At 26.0% G+C, this 23,493-nt stretch overlaps 1 protein-coding gene across 1 annotated transcript in view; it reads left to right on the forward strand.

The window, feature by feature from the left end:
• Epac (Exchange protein directly activated by cAMP) overlaps positions 1-23,493 on the forward strand; it is a 58,106-nt gene that overhangs the window by 23,478 nt on the left and 11,135 nt on the right. The window contains exons 5-18 of the mRNA XM_067283023.1: positions 8,666-8,812; positions 9,605-9,665; positions 12,902-13,011; positions 13,081-13,318; positions 13,510-13,693; positions 17,474-17,619; positions 17,719-17,795; positions 17,900-17,967; positions 18,043-18,121; positions 18,192-18,301; positions 18,436-18,521; positions 18,602-18,680; positions 18,769-18,913; positions 19,005-19,099. Of these exons, the coding sequence (XP_067139124.1) occupies positions 8,666-8,812; positions 9,605-9,665; positions 12,902-13,011; positions 13,081-13,318; positions 13,510-13,693; positions 17,474-17,619; positions 17,719-17,795; positions 17,900-17,967; positions 18,043-18,121; positions 18,192-18,301; positions 18,436-18,521; positions 18,602-18,680; positions 18,769-18,913; positions 19,005-19,099 (1,625 nt within the window). The remainder of the gene's footprint in view (positions 1-8,665; positions 8,813-9,604; positions 9,666-12,901; positions 13,012-13,080; positions 13,319-13,509; positions 13,694-17,473; positions 17,620-17,718; positions 17,796-17,899; positions 17,968-18,042; positions 18,122-18,191; positions 18,302-18,435; positions 18,522-18,601; positions 18,681-18,768; positions 18,914-19,004; positions 19,100-23,493) is intronic.

The following is a 23,493-nucleotide window of genomic DNA, read 5'->3' on the forward strand; positions in this document are numbered from 1 at the left end:
ATAAAGTCAACAGAGGTGTTTTTTATGAATGAATTTCTTAGAGTGGATCCCATTTGTTATGTGTTCTCATAAAATATGCAAGTTGTGGTCTAAAAAATCTACTTATCATATAAACGAACCGGTGAGTAATATATTTAAATGTATTCAATAATAAATTAGGTCAATGTGTAATATAATAACACTATTATTGCACTATTATCTTATTTATTATCCAAAATTTATAGATAGAACCATTACTCCAGCTTATGTTATCGTGTTACTCCAGATAAGCTATATAAATCTATAGATTCAATGACTTAAAAATAATATATTTTTTTAAGAAATAAAAATTCTTTTAAAAATAACTAAAATTTTAGTTATTTTTTTACAATTAAATAATTGTTTGAAGTTCTTCTCGTCTTACTTCCTGATACTAATTGATACTGCTTGGTTGAGTAAGTGACAATGTAGGAAATGTTTTTTAGAATTGATTTTTTTAAAATAAATTCATATACAGGTTAGAAACTTTGTAAATTTCTTAGAATTAAACAAAAGAAAAACGTAATTTAGTAAGGAAAGAGGCTCAAGATGTTGTTTTACAATTTCCGAATATTGGTGATCACCCGGGAGTAATTTATGTACTGTACTGGCATGTATTTTTAATTATAATTAGAATTTAATTGTGTTGTTGGAACCTGTATATAATTAGTTAAGTAAATTATTATATGTGCATTACCTGAGGGAAATTAATTAGAATGTTGTTTTTTTATGTATATAATGTGTTTATAAAGTTATGCATATTGTTTCTCGTGTTTTTCATATTATTCTGTATAGTAGTTAGCATATTATTATCTATGACGTTTTTTATATTATTCTCTTCATTATTCCTTATATTGTTGCATATTATTCTATAAATTTTACACGTTATTCTACACATTATTCATTATATTATATTACGCTATTTCTCATATTATTCTTTATATTGTTCTTTATATTTTTGCATACCATGCCTACAATATTTTTTATATTTTAGCCTACTATTTCATATATTATATTCTATGTATTGTTGCATTTTTTTCTCTATATTATTCCTCATTTTTTTGCACATTAGACTCTTTATTATTCTTTATATTTTTGGTATTATTTCCTATATAATTGTGTACATAACCGTCCAGCAAAATAAAAAAAGGTAATATATACAGTTGGGAATGTTCCAACTCAATACTTACTAACTTGACGTAATTTTTAGTAGCATAATTAAATTTTCCTCAGGTTATATTATACTTCCTTATAAATTAAATACGTGCTTATTCATCAACCAAGGAATACAGGAAAACTTTCTAAAAAATATATTAAACAGTTGTATAAACAATGATCTGATTATAAATTAGATCTTTTAAAGTTTTATTAACGATTCAAAAATTTTATCAAAAATGTCTAAAGGAATTATTTTTATTAAAATATTATTAAATACACTATATTTATTTTTATATAAAAATTTTTCCTTCTTAGATAAAGGGACGTTTTTTTGTAGATAAGATCTACAGAATAATGTAATTGTATAATATAAAATTGTCATATTTTTATTTTTTTAATTACAATAGCTGTACTATTGTTAAGTTTTAATAGAATTTTATGTTTTTAAACCGAAAATCACATGTTTTTGAATTAAATATAAAGATTTTTATGTATAAAATTTTCTTATGATTATTCTCTATAACTTATACATTATCCTTTATATTATTCTCTATATTTTGCATACTATTCGCTACATTATTCCTTATATTGTGGCATATTATTCCCTACATTTTTCTACATTATTATTTATATTGTTGCATATTCTTCCCTCATGCTTTGCACATTATTTCGCATATTAATTTGCATATTCTATAAATGTAGAAAATTTTATATACACCTAATTATAACTAAATATATTTTTCACATCTATTAAAGAGTTAAAATAAATTTAGACTTTATCCTGAACGGAAATTTAACTCATACATACAACATAAAGCCTTGACAAGATTCCTAACCTAAGAATTACAAATAAAACATTTCCTTGAATGATAATTTTTCCTTGATTGTAGGATAAAATCCTTTTGCCTATTTTAAACAATTAAATAAAAATTATTAAATTATTTACAAAATAACTTTTTAAATAAGCTCATAAACCTATAAATACCCTCGAAATATTGCTATACTTGAACTTAGATTATAGGTTTAGACTATTTAAAGAGAAAATTTATCAACATTTTAAGAATTTTAAATTAATTTTATAGATTTTTCCATATTTTAAATATTTATATTCATTAAAATACGTTAATTTGATTTAAAATAAAGATAAAAACATAAAAATAATCAATTTCAATAATCACGTGGCTAAGAAGTGTCCATGGACTATCGAAGCAGTCTTTTCTTGTTTTTTTTTTAAATAAAATTTTATAATCAAACCTGTTAAAAATTAATTACAAGCAAAACAACTGCAAGTTTTGATAATATTTTTCATTATGAATTTAAAAAATGTCTCTTACAACAATAATAAGAAAATCGGTATCAAAATAATTATATCTTTATTCAAAAAAAATCAGTTTTCAATAGAAATTTATAATATTTAACAATTTTTTTTAGATAAAACATGAATTTGTTTAAAAAGTAAATATATTCCACTTATTAAAAAACACAAAATTGCATTTGTATAATTAAAATTTCTCTACAGAACAATGTTAAAAATAAAATTTAAAAAAGTCATCTCATTCACTGTTAAAAAATAATTTAGGATCTTTTTAATTAAAAAAAAAACACTATTTTAGATAATATTTTATGAATTATTTACAATTTTTACTTGTAATAAAGTCAGTGTATTGTACTCTACTTTATTTTCTGCAAAGTAATTAATGGAATTCAATCCACTCTGGAATTGAATTTCTGCCACTATCTTGTCTCAAATTGCATTGAATCTAATGAGAGAAAGGAAAAATATCCTAAGGCTTGATTTAATTGATTTTCAAAATGTTAAAATGCAAAACGAAAATAGAATTAAGGAAAAAAAAGAAGAAGAAAATTAAAGAATACTCTTTACACTTTGTGATGTCGTAAAATTTCATTATAAGCAAGATACGATTACACCATTTCTAGAAAATTATGGAATTAATTTACAAATGTAGAAAGATAAATATCTGTGAAAAATATAGGAAAATAAACTTCTTTTTTAATATATTCTTTTAATTTTTTATAGCTGACATTAACGGTCTCTTTGGAATTTATTACATTAATTCTAAAGGCGAGGAAAGGCACAGCAGTAGAAAATATAAAATATTCAAAGTTATCGTTGTTGTAAGGATACAATCTTTATCAAAAAATGATGTAGGTATTGTTGGAAGATAAAGTTTCTAAGTTACTCGAAGAATTGTTGTATGAAATATTCTAAAAAATAAAAAAAACTGAAAACATTTGAAATGTTTTCTAACATGGAATATATTAGATACCAAGAGAAAAATCGAAATGTATGATACCAAGTTTTTATCAAAAAATTCACATTAAAATATGTTTATATCTATTATTGGAAATTCTAAAAATAGTTTAAATTCTAAAAAAATTCAATTATTAAATTTTTCAATTCTAATATTTCTAGAATTTTACGAAATAAACGTGAATTTGCTCAACGTGAATCGAAAATTTTTGTTTAGTTTAACTTCACAAAAATAAAAAATAATGTAAATTTTATAGATTTTTTTGAATAATTTTCGAACTATAATTTTGGACTTTTATTCTATAATATTTAATATATTTTTCTGTCTATTTTTATAGTGTAATGCTGAATTTTTATGTTTAAAACAGAGGATATGGCTTCATCTCTAGTATGAGTAATGGTTTAGTTTCATCACTATAAAATTATTTTTTAATTTAATAAACAGTAAATTATGCATGCCTATGTAAAAGTGTATAGTTTTGATATACAACATACTTTTACAGTATATTTTTAAACTTTATTAATATATATTTTAAATGTAATTTATTTAATCAATTTCTCTTCCTGTTGATTATCATTTAAGATAATTACTAGGATATTGCGATTAATATTAGGAATGAATAACTTTAAAATAATATTTTCCAATAAGTAGTTTTCGATCTACTTGTTGGGGGTAATGTTTAAGAACGTAAAAGTTAAAAATCTACTAGTTAGCCATGGTTAAAAGTAGTAATTTATTGGCTGAAAATTTACTGAATACTGAACCATTGAGCGATATGCTGGTTGAGAATTAATATTAGAAATCTACCTGTTGGGAAATTGAATTAAGGGAGACCGGCTGAAAGAATAACGTTGGAATTTACTAGTTGAAAAAAGTTCACAAAGGTCTACTAGTTGAGAAGTAATATTGGAATTTATTGGCTAAAAAATTGTATTACAAGCGGTTGAGCGGTTATGTTGGAATTACAAGCTGGAAAACTATCATAATATACTAGTTAAGAAGGGATTTACTAGATGGAAAAGTGTATCACGGTCTACTAGTTGAGAAGTAATGTTGGAATTTACTGGCTGGAAAAGTGTATCACATTTTCCAGCCAGTTGCCACCTGTTGAGAAACTATCACAAATTGAAAAATGATGTTGAGAATCTGTTGGTTAGAAAACTGTATCAAGAGCTACCGGTTGAGTAGTAATATTGAAAATTTACTTACTGAGAAGTCCTATTATATTCATAATTTGAGAAATAATGTTAAAAAATTCTTTGAAGCCCTATCGAGTTCATTGATTGAGAAATAACATTGAGAATCCCATTACCGTAAAACTGCATTACGATCCACTGGTTAAGAAATAACGTTAAGAATCCACTTACTAAAAAGCCATACTACTGGGTCAAAAGTTGGGAATCCAATTATTTAGAAACTATGTTTAGAAGCCACGTATAACAAGAGCATTCTCAGCCAGTAACTCGCGATCTACTGATAAGAATTAACGTTAATTCTGTGATTTAAAGAATCATTAAGCAAGCTTAAAGAATAATGACGTCATCATAAGTCAGAATGATTTAAATTCATCTTAACATTCTTTCTTTCCTCTTACATAAAAGTAATGAATGTTTCTTAACTTCTAACTGTTTAAGCGAGATGATGATAGATGATAATGTTACATGGATGATAAATTTTAATTAAAACATTGCTTAATTTTTTTCTTAAGTAGAAGATAAATTCTGCGGATTTTAGAAAATGCAGTGAAGAATATTAGGGTGACAGAGTAATTAAAAAAATAAAGTAAAATAATATATATTTATGTATATATTTTTTTAATTTTTAGATTAATGTGCAAGTAAAAATAAAGTTTATCTCTCGAATATTTATGTTTATGAGTTTTCTTCAACTTTTTCTTATAAGAACGAACGTAATCTTAACACAACTTCTAGGATATTTATTGTAATGGCCGTCTACTAAAACTACAAAAATCTCTTGAAAATAATTAAAAAATTTAGCAAAAACAACTTAAAATTTATCAAAAAAGGCTTACAATTTTTATATAAAATTATTTTTAAAAATTTTTACGTAAAGATTACAGAGAAAAATCTGAAATCGAGGGAAAGCGATGCGCCATTTTGAATTTTTGTTTCTTGTTTTTGCATACTTTAAAAAATATTTTTCGAATCTTTTTCTAATTTATTGAAATAAATAAATAAAATTATATATATAAATCTTATTGAATGATAAATGGTATTTTTACTCGAGGTTAAATTAAGAAAAGTGGATCGAAGCTTCCATTGTGATGAATCCAAATGTCTTTTTCATGTTTACCAATTTACTGTAAACTAATAAAAGTTCTCTTTATTTAACCAAATAATAAATAATGCAGAATTTTTATACAATTTAAGAAGCTATTTTATCAATTTAATTTAAAATAATTTATGTTGTTTTTCTCTATTAATTCCTTTATTTTTGTTTTCTCTGAATATACATATATATGAAGGAATTACATGTATATCTAAATAAATGCATCCAGAAGTTATAGATAGATCTCAGCTTACACACTCAGAAATTACAAATATTCATGTACATGTTTATGTACATGTATAACTTCATTAAATAGTTGGTATATTTGTGTATATTTTATATGTATAATTTTAAAAATTTAGATAATATTTATGCAAATTTTCCATAAACAAAATTATTAAATGAATTCCCGCAGACTTATATTTAAAGTCCTTATAAACTAACTCATTAATTATTTATAATAAAATTTAGACTTTTAAAATTTTGAATGAAATTACTAAAATATAATAAACTGTACTATTTTTACTAATTATTTTCTATACAATTCACCATCTTTTACCATTTTTGGTTCATTTTAAGCGTGTTTTTAGTTTCTACAGCGGTGAACTCACTTAAACCACTCTAAATTGTAAAATGCATTTAGAATAATGTGTTTTTCGTCTACAGAATTGGCAGGAATGTGATTTTAAAAAATAAGTATGATTGAGTACTCGAGTAAGATAGCGATTTAGGCTTTACAGTGTTGGCTCTTGGGCCACATTATGTACAGTATACATGAAAATAAGACATACTTTTCGGATGTAAATCAACGACGTTTTTTAGAATAAAGAAGTAAATTTGTACATAAATAACAAAGGTAAATAAAAAAATCTTATTTTGAAAAATGTCATAAAATTTTTACAGATTTAAATTTAAAAAAATTGGCATTTTCACTTTAAAATTATTTTAAAAAAAACAAATAAAGTTTATCTTTTAAAATAAACCTTTACTTTTTAATATTATTGCAAATTTTAATTATAATTTTATTAAAAACATCAAATTAAATTAATAAAATTTATATATTAATTAATTAATTTTTTTTTTTTTTTTTTTGAAATTTTCAACTGACAGAAACGTAACAGAATTTCGCGGTGTTTTTAAAAGAAATTGATGAATTTCCGTATTCTTCGTTGCAAAATGGATTTACAATTGGCAATGGTTGCTGAACAGTAAAATTCTGAGACATTTTTTAGCCCTGATAAACATTTCTGTCAGGTTCTTTATTGAAGTTTCTGTTTTTTTTTTTCCTTCTTGTTCTTTTATAACTTTAACTGATCTTTCTTTCGTGAGTCGTTTATAAGAGGACTTTAGCCCAGTTTTATTTGTTGATATTTATGGTGACACCATCAATAATAGCAAATGTTTGTGATATGAAAGGCGTGCTAAATTATTAAAGAATGTCATCGATTTTTTTTAGAAAGTGCAAAGCAAGTATTTCAACAAAAATACAGATTTTCTTTAAGATAGATGACTTGTTTACTTTTTTGTGAAGTTAAGAATTCTTTATACATTTTCAGAATTCTGAAAATATATAAGAAACATCATGAACAGATGATTTCAAAAATGTATAAATCCGATTCGTGTGATACATTTTGGAACAGGTTGATTCTAGATGTGTTTTTAGAATTGTCGTTTCCAAAAATAAAAACAGTACAAAAGATTAGTTTTATTCGAAATTTTAAAGTGTAAATGCTTAAATCTACCAGAAGTGTATTTATATTGCATACTTTGTTTTGGAGAGTTTGAATTTTTTTAAACAAAAAAAAAACAGGTTTTATGATGGAAAATTTTATATACAAATCCTTTTTGTGAAAAATAGAACATTGTGTTTTGCTTTGTCTATTATTTATTTTTGTTTTACTGTTTTTATTATTTACTCTGGTGTTTCTAGGGCATTCTCCGTTGCATTTTTAAGAATAAAAAATAACGGATAAAAATGCGATAGTGAACACTAAGAATAACATATTGAATAAAGTATCCATATCACTTCAGTTATTATTGTACAGTATTGTTTTTAAAGCACTTGCATTTCATTAATTTAACATTTTCATGTTTTTACAGTATTTATTTTATTAATTCAACACTGTTCCATTCGTAGAAAATTCATTATTATATTGCTGCATTCTTAAATGTGCACCTGTGAATGCTTTAAGAATGCAACAATAGAGCAATCATAGAACATTCATAAAGCATTCATAATCCAACATTTTTTGCATTCTTGAATTATTCATTACTGTACCAATTCAAAATGATTGCATTTTGGAACATTTAGTATTGTGTCAGTAAATAAGGTTGTATTTTTAAAGCATTCATTATTGCACGAATTCAACATTCTTGCATTTTAGAGCATCTTTATCACATCTCTAAACATTTAACAATGTATCTTTCTCCATTTGCGAAGCTCTTCGCAATTCGCTTACGGATAATTCATTATTAACCATACGTCTATAGTGACTTAAATTCCGAAATCTCCATTAAACTTATCATAGTTGTCGTTCTTTAGCTATAACGATTAAGCGAAAACATTCGTATATATATGTATAAAAAAGACAATTAATTTAACATACTATCTTATCTCAGAATAAATTTTTAATTAATTCTAATTAAGATGAACTCGCGTTAAAAAAACTCCGAACAGAAGAAAGTAATTGGTGTAAAATAATAATGGTGTTTTCTTTCAACTGTGTTACATCATAATGATTGATCACGGTTCATCTTTCTAATAACAGATGAAAGGAGAAAAAACTGAATCGATATTCACATTTACTGTGTATTTTTTCTATGTTTAACTGTGAAGAAAGAAACACAGTAATGAACCGCCATTTTCGGCCATTCTAACAAAACACTGTACTAAAGTGGTTTTTTATGTGGGTTTTTTTATTTTACAGGACGGGGTAACATTATGCACTCTTGGGATAGGAACAGCATTTGGAGAGTCTGTGTTAGACAACAGACCTCACATTGCCACAGTTGTTACAAACGAGCATTGCGAACTTGTAAGGATTCAACAGAGGGACTTTCAACTCCTATGGGAAGTAAGTATTTAAAAAAATAAAAAAAAAATAATTTTACAAATATAAAATTAATATTACCGTAGTAATAAAACCTATTAATATAATATTTAATTTAATAAATATTTAAAAACGCGGCTGAATAAATATTAAATATATTCATTTTGGCAGGTGGCGTCGTAAATGAATCGTTTGGATTTTAAAATTTATATGATTAAATATGACGCCATCTACCAGATTAAAACAGAATTATATCTCAACATTAAATAATAACAATAATAATAATGCCGATAAATTTAATGGTGTTATTCTATATAAATAAATAAATAATGTTGTCATGTTATAAATTACTACAACTACATTCGATCATTTATTTATTCGAGTTTTCCTTATATTATTTTTTGGCTATTCAAAACAGGAAAACATTGCCAAATTCGTTTGATGGTTTGATATGATAAAAATAGTAACAGAAATAGCTCAAGTTTCGTAATATTTTTAATTACGTCAAATGAAAAAAAAAAAACAGATAATAAAAGATATAGATCTCTTTATAATTAATAAACGTATATATATATATTATGAAGCGAGCAAAAATTATTGAATGTAGTGATAAATATAGCCGGATACAAATATCATTCATCCTTCTGGGTCGCCATGGTAACGGTACTCGAAATTGTTTGTCTGGCACTCGTGGCGCCTTCTAACCTTAGGACTCGTTAGCTCCCTCTGGAGGCGAAATCAATCGATAGATGGCGTTTTATAAGTTAGCTACTGTTGCATCTCGACGACATTACTTACTTACATTTATTCTTTCAGAGAAATCGCCATTTAATGGAAGATATTGTATCACCTCTGAGCACCTTACGCTCACTTACAGGTAAGCCTACCTTAAGGATATTTATCAACACTTCCACTTAAATACACTCTTACATATAACCCAATTTCTTCAAATGTCAACCCAACATATACATAACATATTCACACCTCACACACTAAAAATTTGCAATTTTATGGTAAAAAAAACAATTTACACAAGCCTAAAATCGATAATTTAACACGGGACTCGTTTAAATTTTGTAATAAATTATTCGCTTTAAATGATTTCGGCATCTTTGATCCCTAACAGATGATCCTATTTCCAAATGCTTGTCCACAAAATTTCCTTTTAATCGTTAATTTAATTCTCTATCAAATGATTTCAACATTTTACATAACTCACAGGTAAGCCTGCATTAAGGATGCTTAGCCAGACAGTTCCTGTTTAGCTGACATCTTGTATGTAATTCAACATCTTTAAATGTCAACTGAATACAATGATAAACACGTCCATATATATATTTTATAAGTACATTTATACAAGCTTAAAATCAATAATATAACAAAAAATTTATTATAAATTCCATTATAAATTCTTAACATCTTGTTAAATGGAAACTATTGTATTACCTTTCAGCTCATTGAAAGATGAGACCTTAAATTAACCCATGCGTGCTCTCTTCTATAAGATTTAATATGCTAAAACCTCAAATCAACTAGTAAATATTCAATAAAACTTGGTTTTCTTTACGTTAAAAACTATTTTTACACATTTTGAATCAATAGTTTAACGTAAGATTGAATGTTAATGTCTTGACTGTAGATATCCCTATGTTAAGGGCTCACTGTAAAAAGGATTATAACCATATTTCTTTATACATATTAAGGAACTGTAAGGGAAAATTATCCATTTAGTTTCTCTTGAATTACTCTTTTATATAATGCCATGAAGGGAAAGTCTTTGTATGGTAAACATTCGAAACGTCTGTAACATTTAGAAATTATTAATTTTATGTAAAAATATTTGTTTATACGAAATCTAAAAAATCAATAATATAAATACATTGTTTTTTGCACTATAAATTTTATAACGAAATTGTTTAATTTCCTGTTGAAAAATCATGAATAATTCAATACACGTTTGCACTCTCCTTAACTATTTTATGACAAGCCAAGCGAGAATTTATAAAATAATTCGATACTCTTGAAAAATAACCTTTTTTCTATTCAAAAAAAATTCGAGAAAAAGATACAGAGAAACTCTTTCAAATATAAAATTTCTTAATTTTCTATTTATTAAAATAATTATTTTATACGGTATTTTAGTTTTTTAAATTTAAATTTTTAAATAAAAAAAATCAGATTTTAATTTGTATTTTTAAAAATTTTAATTTAAATTTTACAGAATTTTAACCCGAAATTTTAAAATTTAATTCGAAGTTTTTAATTTTTTTATGATGATAAAAATTTATCTAGAATTTTTTTTTTATATTTCTGTCAGAAAATATGATTGATATTTTTTTTTAGAATTAAAATTTGGCATCAGTCAGGAGAAAAAATGCAGGACATCAAATTAATTACTTTCTTGATGACACGGTGCTTTTATCTCTAGAACTTGGCTCCATCAACGACATTCTATTATTGATTAGCCTGGTAAATAATAGAATTTATAATGAACACTTTTCCCACAACTTAAATACACTTTTTTAATGACGTTTTAATTGTTTTACAACTTTTATGCTCTCTAAATTTAATTAAAATCGCTTTTTCTCGCTCTATCTTTCGGTGTTTCGCGCAACTTTACTATCTGTGAATTACTTTATTGCAGTTTTTTTTAATTTTAATGATATTTTCGGAATTTTCTATGCTTTTTCGAGATAATTCCAAAAATTAGACTGGAAATTCTTTCGTGGACAATTCTAAAGAGTGATGGAGTGAGTTTCTCGCTGCACTGATGTTGCTTTGAGATGGGCTTATGGGAAATTCTGCAGTTCTAAAGGCTTGAAGAACTATATAAATTTGTAGAGACCATACAGAAATATCTGAGATTTCTACAGACTTCAATATTATTTAATGGACTGTAGAGAAACATCGCGTCAAGATGAAATATTTCGGAGAAATCTTTGAAATTTATACAGGAATCTGTGAGAGATTATAGAGAAAGATGAAGAACTGTAGAGAAAGCTATGAAATTTGTAGAGGTTGTAGAGTAATCTATAAAAGATTTCAGAAAAAAATCTTATGAAAAATGAAGGATTTCGGAGAAATCGATGAATAGTTTTTTAGAGAAATATTTGAAATTTGTAAAGATTGTACAGAAAGATCGTATGAAAGATGAAAGATTACAGAGTAATTTATGAAAGATTTTAGTGAAAGATTATAAGAGATGGAAAAAAAATCACAGAAATATTTAAAATTTAAGGAGATTGTAGAGAAAACTCGTATGGAAGATAAGAGATTTCAGAGATCTTAGAAAAAGATCATACGGAACATGAAAGACTATAGAGAAATCTTTGAAATTTGTAACGATTATAAAGAAAAATTGTATAAAAAATAATAAAAACTTGCTATATCTATAGAATTTTCTTATTCTTAAACTTCTTTAATAATCCTACTTTATTGATGAGTGAGGAAAATTTTTTTATTAATTTAATTTTATAAGGAAAAAGTTTGTTATTTTTTATTTAATTTTTTAAAAATAAAATACGAAAAAGTAGGAGAATTTTTTTACGGAAACGAAATTCATTTAATCATATTTAAAGCAGGCAATTAAGAGAAAATTGATGATCCTAGTTTAAACTATTAAAATTCGAATGGAAAGGATGCAGATAATAGAATCAACTGTCCAGGGAAATGAATATTCATGATCGAATTTTGTATATTTAATTCTCTGATGATAATTTATTTTCATAATCTTATTTTAACGTCGAATTGATTTCGGTTTGGTGATATTTTTTGAATATTTTTCCCTATTTATCATTAAGATAACACGTCAAATGTTTACTTTCAACGTGAATAACGTGTGTTGTATGATTAATTTAGGATAAATTTCTAATTAATCTTGGTAAAATCTTATTAATTACATAGAAAAATATGTTAAAAATTAGTTTTTATGCATCAGAATTTATTAAAATTAACCATTTAATTGGTACAGACGTAGTAATGAGATAAATTGAGTGGTAAATAGCATTAGCCAATGTGAAAAATGTTTATATGGTTTTAATGGTTATATAAAGTGAATAATCGCCATTTTTTAACACAGTAGATAATTATGTTTTAATCGTTAATTTTCTTTAGGGACAAGACATGAAGATGGAAAGCAAGCTAATGGCACATTAAGGAATCTACCTCCTCCGAAAAAGAAGACAGAATCGTTAGATGGAACATCTATTCTGCCTATAACGCAGGTAATATTTCTAATTATTTTATAATTTTGTACATTAAACAGGATCTAAAATTGCTTTTTTTTCTTTAAGGAACCATCTACCAAATTAGCTCGAGCCGGTTTGGTATTAAGAACACTTATTATCCATCATTCTCCTCAGTTAATTCGCGATAGGAAGTATCATTTGAGAAATTTTCGACGTTGTTTAGTGGGTACAGAAATGGTTGATTGGTTAATGCAACAGGGTAGTTCTCATGTTCGAATCCATTCCCGTTCACAAGCAGTTGGTATGTGGCAAGCACTGCTAGAAGAAGGCGTTATATCACATGGTAAGTGTATAATAAATTGATAGGATTCTTATATAAAATCATATAAAACATGAGTTTTATTCGTCTGTATAACATCGATTATCATATATACGAGAAATTCTTAAGATGTAATCGAATAATATTCATGCATAATAACAGATTCGTGCATTATTGCCATTCTACAATTGATTATTTACGTATTTTTCCTTCAGTTACTCACGAACATCAATTCAAAGACAAATATTTGTTTTATCGTTTTCGTGAAGACCAAGACGGAGTTTCTCCTACACCAACAATGGAGGATAAACTGCAAGCAGAAAGTGAACTTCAAGATGTTTTAACTTTATTGCTTCAACTATCCCCAGATGCAGTTTTCAGAACAATTTTAAGGAAACCGTAAGCGAAATTTATTAGTATTCTTTTCATTTCTTAAACAATGTTCAATATATGATTGCACATACCACTCCACTTCTAGAATATTAAACATTATCCATTTACTGTGTCCATTAAGTCGTTAAGTGACTCTTAACAATAATAGAGAATATTAAGCTGTTAGTGAGGGAACAATATATAGTTTACATGTTAATGGAGTTAACAAGTATTATACTTTTTAAGTTCAATTTATATCCTAAAGTGTCAAGCAATTATCATTATATTTTTTCTTTATTATATATTGTTTTGGCTTCATTAAGTATTTCGCAATACACAGTTTAAGTTCAAAGAAGCACAGATTTATTCAAGTTTTTATTCTAATTTTTAGATAAAATCGCCCGTTATATCCGGAAATCTTTATTGATAAGTCGATAATAAATTAGAATATTCTACTTCCCTAGCTGATGGAAGTGGAGAAATAATTGAGGATCATATAAATTCATTTGATATATACAAATGTTGTACTGATGAAATGTTGTACTGATTGTACTGATATACATATAACGATTGTATGTGAGGAAATTAAGCTATAAAAACTAAATGTAGCGCACTAATTATTAAAAATGTATTAAATTTTATGATGATAGGCGTGATGTGTTTCTATCTGTGATTAAATTCTTGATATTTTAACGGTATTTAATCACATTTGTTTTGATATGTGCTATATTTTTTGACATTATCCATAAGAAGTATATAGATAGATGTATGTAGCTTTCTATCAATCAATCATGGATCTGGAAATCATGCCAGGAAAGTTTAAACAATACTTTTTCTGGAAATCGAGTATCAATTCGAATTTTGTCCCAATTTCTCTCATAGAATCAACACCTTCTGGCTTTTACTGTGTTGCAAAGCTTACAGTACATTAAAATTATAATTTCAAGTAAAACATGAATTTATATAGTGTAATTTGCATATTTTGCGGTGAATTAGTTTATCAAAGACCAAAACAGCTTAATCATTTACTTCATTATACAGTTTAGATGCTGTAATTATGTAAATTTTTATCCATAAAATGATAAATTATTCTTAAAACTTTTCTTCATAATTATTATACATTCTTTCCCGTTAATACTGAATTAAATACTAAAAATGAAGTTAATATCAGGCTTTTAATTGCTATCAATCTAAGAAAAATGATACAAAAGATCTCAAAATTTAAATTCTAACAATCTTGAGTTTAAGGAAAATTTCAGTATACTTTTAATGTTATATTCTGTAAATTAATATGAATAAAGGAAGATGAAATCTTAACATGTAAAATTCAGACGTAAATTCATTCATTTTTCTTTAATTTCATTAATGCAACCTTTCAAAAAATTCTTAAACTTTTACCCCTTTAAGTGTAAATTCTAGTATTTGAATCTAGAATAAATTCTTCCTTTGTTATTTTTTATTAATGAAGATTCAGCTTAGAACATTGAATTTCCTTTTTAAGATAGATAATAAAATTAGATTTCAGTTAATGCAATTTATTCTAATTACAACTGAAGTATCCTATAGAGAATTCATGAATTCTAAAAAAACCTATGAATTCATTCATTACTGGAGTACTCGAGTACTTTGGTTGCTAGAGAATGAATTCTACCAGAATACTGTAGTTATGAATTAGTAAATAAATGAATAAATGTAAATATTACTCATCAAATATATACGAAATAAAACTGACACCGCTTAATTCCAGAAATTCTCATAAACTTATTCGAATTTTCTCTCCATATTTTCATTTATATACACTATATTCTTATAAAGACGAATATAAAGGGCCTAAAATAAAGATAGAAAAGAATATGGAGTCTCTAAACTTATCATATAGTTTCTTTTAGTTATACTTATTGAGATTTATGAGTAATTTAACGTGATTAAGAAGGAATATAAAGAAAATCTTATTAATATATTTTAATAAATTAACTTTTCTTTAAGAGTGCGATATTTCAATGGAGATATATTAAAATTTAGTATAATAAAATTAATATATTAAAATATTTACATCATTTACATACAGATACTATTCAAAAGCATCCTTAAATGAACATAGTTAGAAGACTGATGTCATTTTTTTTATTAAGTGAGGTAATGAAGAGAATTTTACATGAATATAGGCACCATACTTATAAGTTTACTTGACTTTAATTTGATTAATGTTGTCCATCAGTCACTGTAAATTTAAAATGAATATATATAAGGTGTTGCGGAATACTTAATTAAATGCTTTTCACTTATAATTTTGTTATTTATTATTTGAGTCTGTAGATGTTAAATATGATGAGAACGGGTTGTCATCATCGTATTTAAATAGAGATTTATGTCGTTTAAATCCCTGTTTTTCATAGCATATCATTCCTTGTTATTTATTTAATTTGATAACACAATTGAATTACTCTGCTTGATGCTTTTTATTCGTATTTGTGTGAAAGCAAAGATCTATCTTTCACTTAAGTATGAAGGGAAAGTATCGAGTTTACCTTTAAGTATAAAGAGAAAGCATCATACCTAATGAATATGTTTGGTACTTTTTTTTTGTATTTAAGTTAGAATTTTCTTCACTCAGTTTGCTTCACGTATGTATTATTCTTAAAAATAAAAAATCCAGCAACTAGTTGCTTAACTTTCTCGGCAAAATTTGGTAGCGCCATTTGTTATGATTTTTTTTTAAATTTTATATTTAAAATTATTATAAAATGGTAAAAAGCTTAATTTTTGAGGGTAGAGATGTTTTATAAAATTTGTAAATGCTAATAACGAGTAAAATCGTTATTAAGTCTGACCCTACACGACCCCCTTTATCTCTCCCACCCTCGACCTTTACTTACCAAAATTTATTAGTATCACTCCCTCTAATAAGCAAACCTCCAAATTTAAGAAATTTTCAACTAAAAAGTACAGGAGTTAATTAAGCTTGAAACAGGGGAACAAAATTGTGCCTTCCCACATACATTAATATCCATACATACAAAAATTATCTCGACGTTTCAAGGTCCCCTGAGTCCAAAAATTAAAAATCTGAGGAGTCATTTTTTGACCACTCGCCATACTACGGGATTGATAATGTTAACATACAATAATTAGTTAAAATTAAATGTGTTCAGGACAGTATAACAAAAGGAGATTGCTTAACAGTTAGTGAGGCACTCTTCCCTAAGTAAAGAGATGAATACATTAATGATTTAGGAGTAATATATATTGTGTTTTTAGTATTTAATTTAATTCACACTTTGGTATTTAGTATTTTTACATTATATTCTAAATTCGTTTCCTTTAAATGATAGAAGAAAACCTTAAGCAACTCTGTAACTACTTAATAATGAGGATCTACCTACCCATTCATAACTGTTCATGATAAGAAGTTAGAATGCTCTTGCAATCTTACGCTAAAGAATTTTAGTTGATACAATGTAGGAATGGGAAATTTATTCTAGTTTACAATTTATAAATAAATAATTTAAGTTAAGAATTCATAAATATATTAAATTCCCCATTTCTCATACTTAGAGCTTATAATTTGTTATGAACTGACAAGTATAAGGATTGCAAGAGCATTCTAATTCATGCAAGGAAAGGAGATTGTTTATAGTTCATGAATTCATAATTAGCATTCTAGAGTAACTAGGGCATTTGGTTATGAATTTACAGATAAATAAAGCAAAGAGTATAAGTAATCTGAGGGTCTAAACACGAGAGATTTAGAAGAGCTGTCTGTAGATAAGAATAGGAGATTAATAGATTTTTTAAATGATTTTATAGATTAGTCGAAAGATCTGTCGATGATTTGGAGATCATTTATGAAGAATTGTTACATATAAAAGCATTGTCTCACCTGTCAAACAGTGTCAAGAGAGAGTTGGCGAGTGTCTTATGCTTCGAATCTCATCCTAGAGCTGGAACCGTTCGTGAGTATTAAATTTATTAAAATTGTGAATTTTTAAAATGTAATAGCAATAAATACTTAATAATATACTTAAATATCAATATATTTTTGATAATTTTAGTATTTAATCAAGGAGATGAAGGAAAATCCTGGTATATTATACTTAGAGGATCGGTGAATGTGGTTATTTATGGAAAGGTGAGCAATTAAACCTTAAATTAATTAACTTAATTTTATTTAATGTTTATTACTTTAAGGATTTTAAATAATTTTGAGACAACTTAAAATTATTTTCGATATAGGGTACAGTATGCACCTTACAGGAAGGTGACGATTTCGGAAAATTGGCATTAGTAAATGATGCACCGAGGTAATTTTTTGATAACTATAACAAAAAGTTTAGAAATTCTAAATTAAAATGTTAAATTAATTTTTGTGTCTTTAGAGCAGCAACAATAGTCACAAGAGAAGATAACTGTCATTTTTTAAGAGTGGATAAAGATGATTTCAACAGAATACTCAGGGTAAATTTATCATTAAATTTAATCGCAATTATGCATATTTTAATTAGATTTTATCGTATATGTAATTTAGGACGTTGAAGCCAACACTGTCAGATTAAAAGAACACGGTCAAGATGTCCTGTTGCTTCAGAAAATACCAACAGATGGTCGCCAGAGTGACGGTTCCCATTCTCATTATAAGTAAAATACCATTAATAAGATCTCCCCTAAACATTTTTACATAATTAAAATTAATTAATATGATTATTATTTTCTAAATGTAATGAAATAATCTGATTATGTTGATTTACTTAATCAAATTCTTCAATTATTAGATACACAGTGATGGCAGGAACACCACAGAAGATGCTGGAACATCTTTTAGAAACTAGAATAGATACAAGAAGCGAAGATAGCTCAGGTGAATGATGATGAGAATAATATTTCATACATTAAATATTAATTTTTAATTAATCATATTCAATTTATATATATTAATAGATACATTTCTAGAAGATTTTCTTTTAACTCACGTCATCTTCATGCCAAGTCATCAGTTCTGTCCAGAATTAATGAGGCAATATCCTTTATAAAATATACATTTATATGCTTATAAATTAATTCAGAAGCATTAAAAATTATTTTTTTTTCTTAACTGAATAATTTACTTATAAGATAGATGAGGCGAATTCTAGACAAGAAAAGGAATTTATTCTTGCAAATAAGAGAAGAGTTGTGCAATTTACTCATATATGGGCCACAACGATACGGGATGCTTTTTTCGAAGATACTAGCATCTTCTCCTTTCTCCATGTCAGTATTTAGTATTTTCTCATTAATAACATAAACAAAATTTTTATTTTTCTTAAAAGTTAAAATATTTTCTATTATTTTACCATTGTAGGAGCTGCAAGAAGCTGTCGTTGAAGATTGTAAAAAGTATAGAGGTCTTCAAGAAGAATTAAAATGCATTACGGCTATTATAGAAGCTAGAGAAAAGTAAATGATAGATCTATAATTAATTATTCAATACAATTTATATGTAATTAACTCTTTTACTCATACATTTAATTCAAAACACGCCACAAATTAAATAGCTAATGCAATTCCTCTGGCGAATTTTCCATGATTTATGATTTGACGTAGGTTATATATAGGAAGTAATTCTTCAGATTTATGATTGATAAATTATTGGTATTAACCAAATTTCATGAAAGTTTATAACACAAATTTATAAAAAATAAGCGATTTTTACGAAGTTTTCATCACGAAAACTGTTCTTCTTGATGATAAAAATCAATATAGATAATAATTGATTTTGATTAATTTAAGGAAGAAATTTTAGTGCATTTATTTCTTAATTATCATAAAAATAATTTTATATTAGGTTAATTATTATCTACAATTTATTTAGCGTTAATTTCTCCAATCATTCATTAAATAAATGCTAAAATAATAAAATTTTAATGGTATTTAATGTTACATTTGATTTTTTTTATTTTGATGTTAAATTATTAATTAAAGTATTAAATGTTTAATTTAATATTGTACATTAATTTTCTTTTTTATTTAACATTAAAATTATTATTAATTTTTGGTTTAACTTTTGAAGAATTGTGACATTGTCTCTTTCATTATTCCATGATTTAGAATTGCGTCATTAATACAAATGGTGGAGAATTTTTCAGTGTATATTAAACGTTCAATTAGTGTTTGAACATTCCAAGGAGACACTTTTATATTGCATTTTATTGCCAACTTAGAATTTTACGCAAAAAATCGTTACGAAACATCAACGTTTTAACCACAATGGGCAATCATGGTAAATCAAAGAACAGAAAACTAATGTAAAAAATGTGTTCAACATGATCTCATTATTCTTTAATATCAAAATTTAATAAAATTGAGTAAATGTGAAATATTCTTTTTTTGTCACTTTACAAAATTTGACTTGCCCAAATTCATATTTATCTAGAAATACCAATTTTCACGAATATATCTTGTATTTCACATGTATGTGGAGCTGCTTGCAAGATGTACCACATGCTTTTTGACATCTTGAGAGAAAGACCGAAAACTTATTTCGCGAAAACTATGGAAACTGGAGAGATGGTTTAAATTGATACTTACCATTAACGGTGAAGAATTGTACTACGATAAGATCGATAAAATGGAATCTCATAGATTCGGAGGTACAGTACAGTGTGTCTGTTTTGCCATGTGGTGCAATTTGGCAGCAGGACTTTGCGAGTAAGTTTACAGTATAATGTATTGCATCTCAATTTGAAGTACCGTATTAAGCTGATTGGTATTTCATGTCGTACGTTTGTCGCAGAAAAAAGATTTTTATGTTCGTCAATATGCAAGTAAGTGTCATTTTTTCGCATTAAATTACATAGAAAGTAGCGGATGTTTGGAAACCAGGCCTTCATCACATGGTAAGATCTTGACAAAGATTTCAAAATGCAATTATGGCTAAATGTCACGTGTTGCGTTTTGCAACTATGCAACTCACATCTAACAAATAATATATTTTTTGTGAGATGAGGTACCATTCATACATAAATTTGGGTTTTAACTATCCGTAAAGCATAAAAGAATAAATTTCGAAGTTTTTCTGTAATTAAATTCACAATTAATTCTAGAAATTTGTTGCTTTTAAGCAGATTGTAATAATAAAACGAAGATTTATTTACTTATTGAAACGATATTAAGAAAATGTAAATATAAATGTAAGTTAAATGTGTTTAACAAGCGTAGAAACTATTTTATAACCAAAAGTAAATATTAATTTTTCTTCAAAATGAATTTAAATACCATCTGAAGAGATGGAAAAAATGACTTTATATACTTTCCTGTTCAAAATCTTGTTTAAAACATTAAATATTTTTATATAAAGCATTTAAAATATATTATTCTTTAATTGTATTTATTGTAATTATAGATAAAAGAAAATTGCTGCACTTACTTATATCTAACTAAATATAATATACACATAATATCCAATAATTAGAACGTTAAATTAGCATTATTTTGCCATTTACCTCAGTTGAATTACAAAATAATTTTGTTTAATTTAACTAAAAACGTGTCATTCGTGTAATTAACCCTTTCTCTTTCTTTCTCTGTTTACATTTGTAATTTATTCAAACGTTATTATCTAAGTACAGTATTTACATTTACAGTATTTACAATTGAATCTAGATTACGGTTGTTCTGTGTTTTTCGTTAGTTTTATAAGTGTTGGGAGGAATCATCAAATGTTAATTGATCACTAGAGTTAAAAGAAACCCCTAAATAATGAACACATGTATTTTTAAACGATAGAAAGACGAAAACAATAAAAATATTTAGAGCATATTATACCTTCTGGCCCAGAATAACATGAACTATCCTCTGGACTTGACATACCGAAAAATTACCTACAAAAATTAAACTTTTCATAGCATTAATCACAAATTTTAATTAGTTTCAACAGTAGATTACTTTATCCTACGCTTTTATATCTTTTTTCCTCATCTGTCTCCTCTCTTCTTCTCTTCTTTCTCCCTTTCATAACCGTATACATTATTATTATGGATTAACTGTGGGTCAGCATGACATAGACTCTTATCTGGACCTATTACAACATAAGAAATAATTATCCTATCATAGAGCCATGAAAAGTGTAAATCATGGCTCAGCGATAGGATAATTGCTTTTAATGTTACACGACAAGACAAGATGACAGGCTGTTATTCTGATCCTATTAAAGGTATGGGTAACTGATAACAATAATGTGTAATCATCTGAGGAGAAGATGGAAAGAAATATAGGAGGAGAATCAAGTGAAATTAATGCTATAAACATTTCAAAAGTTATGGTATATTTTAAAGTATTTCTTAAGTTAAAATTAATGAAGATAGGAATAATACTCTATCAAACATGTTAGAACTATGGGAGAAGCATTCTATAGAATCAGATTGATCCAGTTACCTCATCAACTGATGATAATTCGATTCATTTGAAGCTAGAAATTTGGGCGTGTTAAATTTTGTGATTCATATTTATTTATTTAACACCATTCTTTAATTTTATGCCTTAAACTAGCTATTTACAATATATTCTTCGCCATATTGACCGTTTTTCTCTCTGTGTGACTTCACACATTTATTGACATATGTAATGTTTGCTCACTCCAAGTTTTTCTGATCGAAGTTATGTTTGCCTTTAGTATATTTTAGTACAGTAAATTTACCTTTACTGTAACATATATATACATAAAAACCACATTTTGTACACATTTTCTTACAACGAATTTATCTTTATTTCCTTAAAGTTAAATATTTCCTTTATTTAATAACTTAATTTATCACGGTAAGCTGTGTAAGATTTTAATTAAAATATATGAACTTTTTGTCAATTTAACAAAAAAATTAATCGAATTTTTGTCAAAGTTTAATGACGAATTTTTATTTTTGTCAAGATGGCTTCTAGAAATGTCAAGGAGGTGCTTAATAATTGCACGTGAATGGCTAAAGTTCTACAATTTCTGTTTTTCACTACATTTTAATAAAGTTTCTTTATTAAATTTAATTTTTAAAATATTTTGAAGATATATTTTTAAAAATAAAATATATCTTAAATATAAGAATTACCTGTAAAAACATATGTTTATTTTGATTTGAATTCGTTTATCTCGAGTATTTCCTTTAAAAATTTTTATATTTAAAAATTAGTTTGTTTTTATTTTCTTAATTTTATTGATTTTTATAAAGGCTGACTAAAGTTTTTGAAGATTAGAACTTTGAAAACCTCTTGAATATTCTAAAAAAATCGGAAAAATGTGTAAAAAATCGTTGATTTAAGAAAAATTAGGAGTTTTTTTAGCGTTTATTAAGATAAATGAGAATATTTTTGAATAATGTCGATTTTATGTTTTTAGTTAGCGAGAATTTTGTTTTCTCTGTTTTCAAATGTTCTCTTTGTAACTTTGTAATAATCTTCATGTTCGATTATTTATTCATTCATTTATTCACATGGCGTTTTCTTTACAGTGGATTGCATTTGATGGACAATTCTTTTCCATTCTTCACGGTTGTAGGCTTTTTATAAGCTTGAGCCAGTCCATTCTTTGATGTTGTCCTGACACGTTAGCCTAGCTATACTCTTTCTCTGTCTGTCCTCCACCATTCCTTGAATTGCAATTTTCATTAGTTTCTCTAAGGATCCTCTTATATGCCCAGCATTTGCTGTTTTTCTTCTCTGAATGCTGACCATCAGATTTATTTCCATCCCAAATCTATTCATAACCTCCTCATTGGTTATTCTTTTTATCCAACTAATTCTTTTCATTTTTCTAAGACACCACATCTCAAAGGAATTTTTATCCTGTTAACTGCCTCTTGGTTTAT

This window comes from Centruroides vittatus, unplaced genomic scaffold, assembly GCF_030686945.1.
Source record: "Centruroides vittatus isolate TY-2023 unplaced genomic scaffold, ASM3068694v2 contig_975, whole genome shotgun sequence".
Classification (NCBI taxonomy): domain Eukaryota; kingdom Metazoa; phylum Arthropoda; class Arachnida; order Scorpiones; family Buthidae; genus Centruroides; species Centruroides vittatus.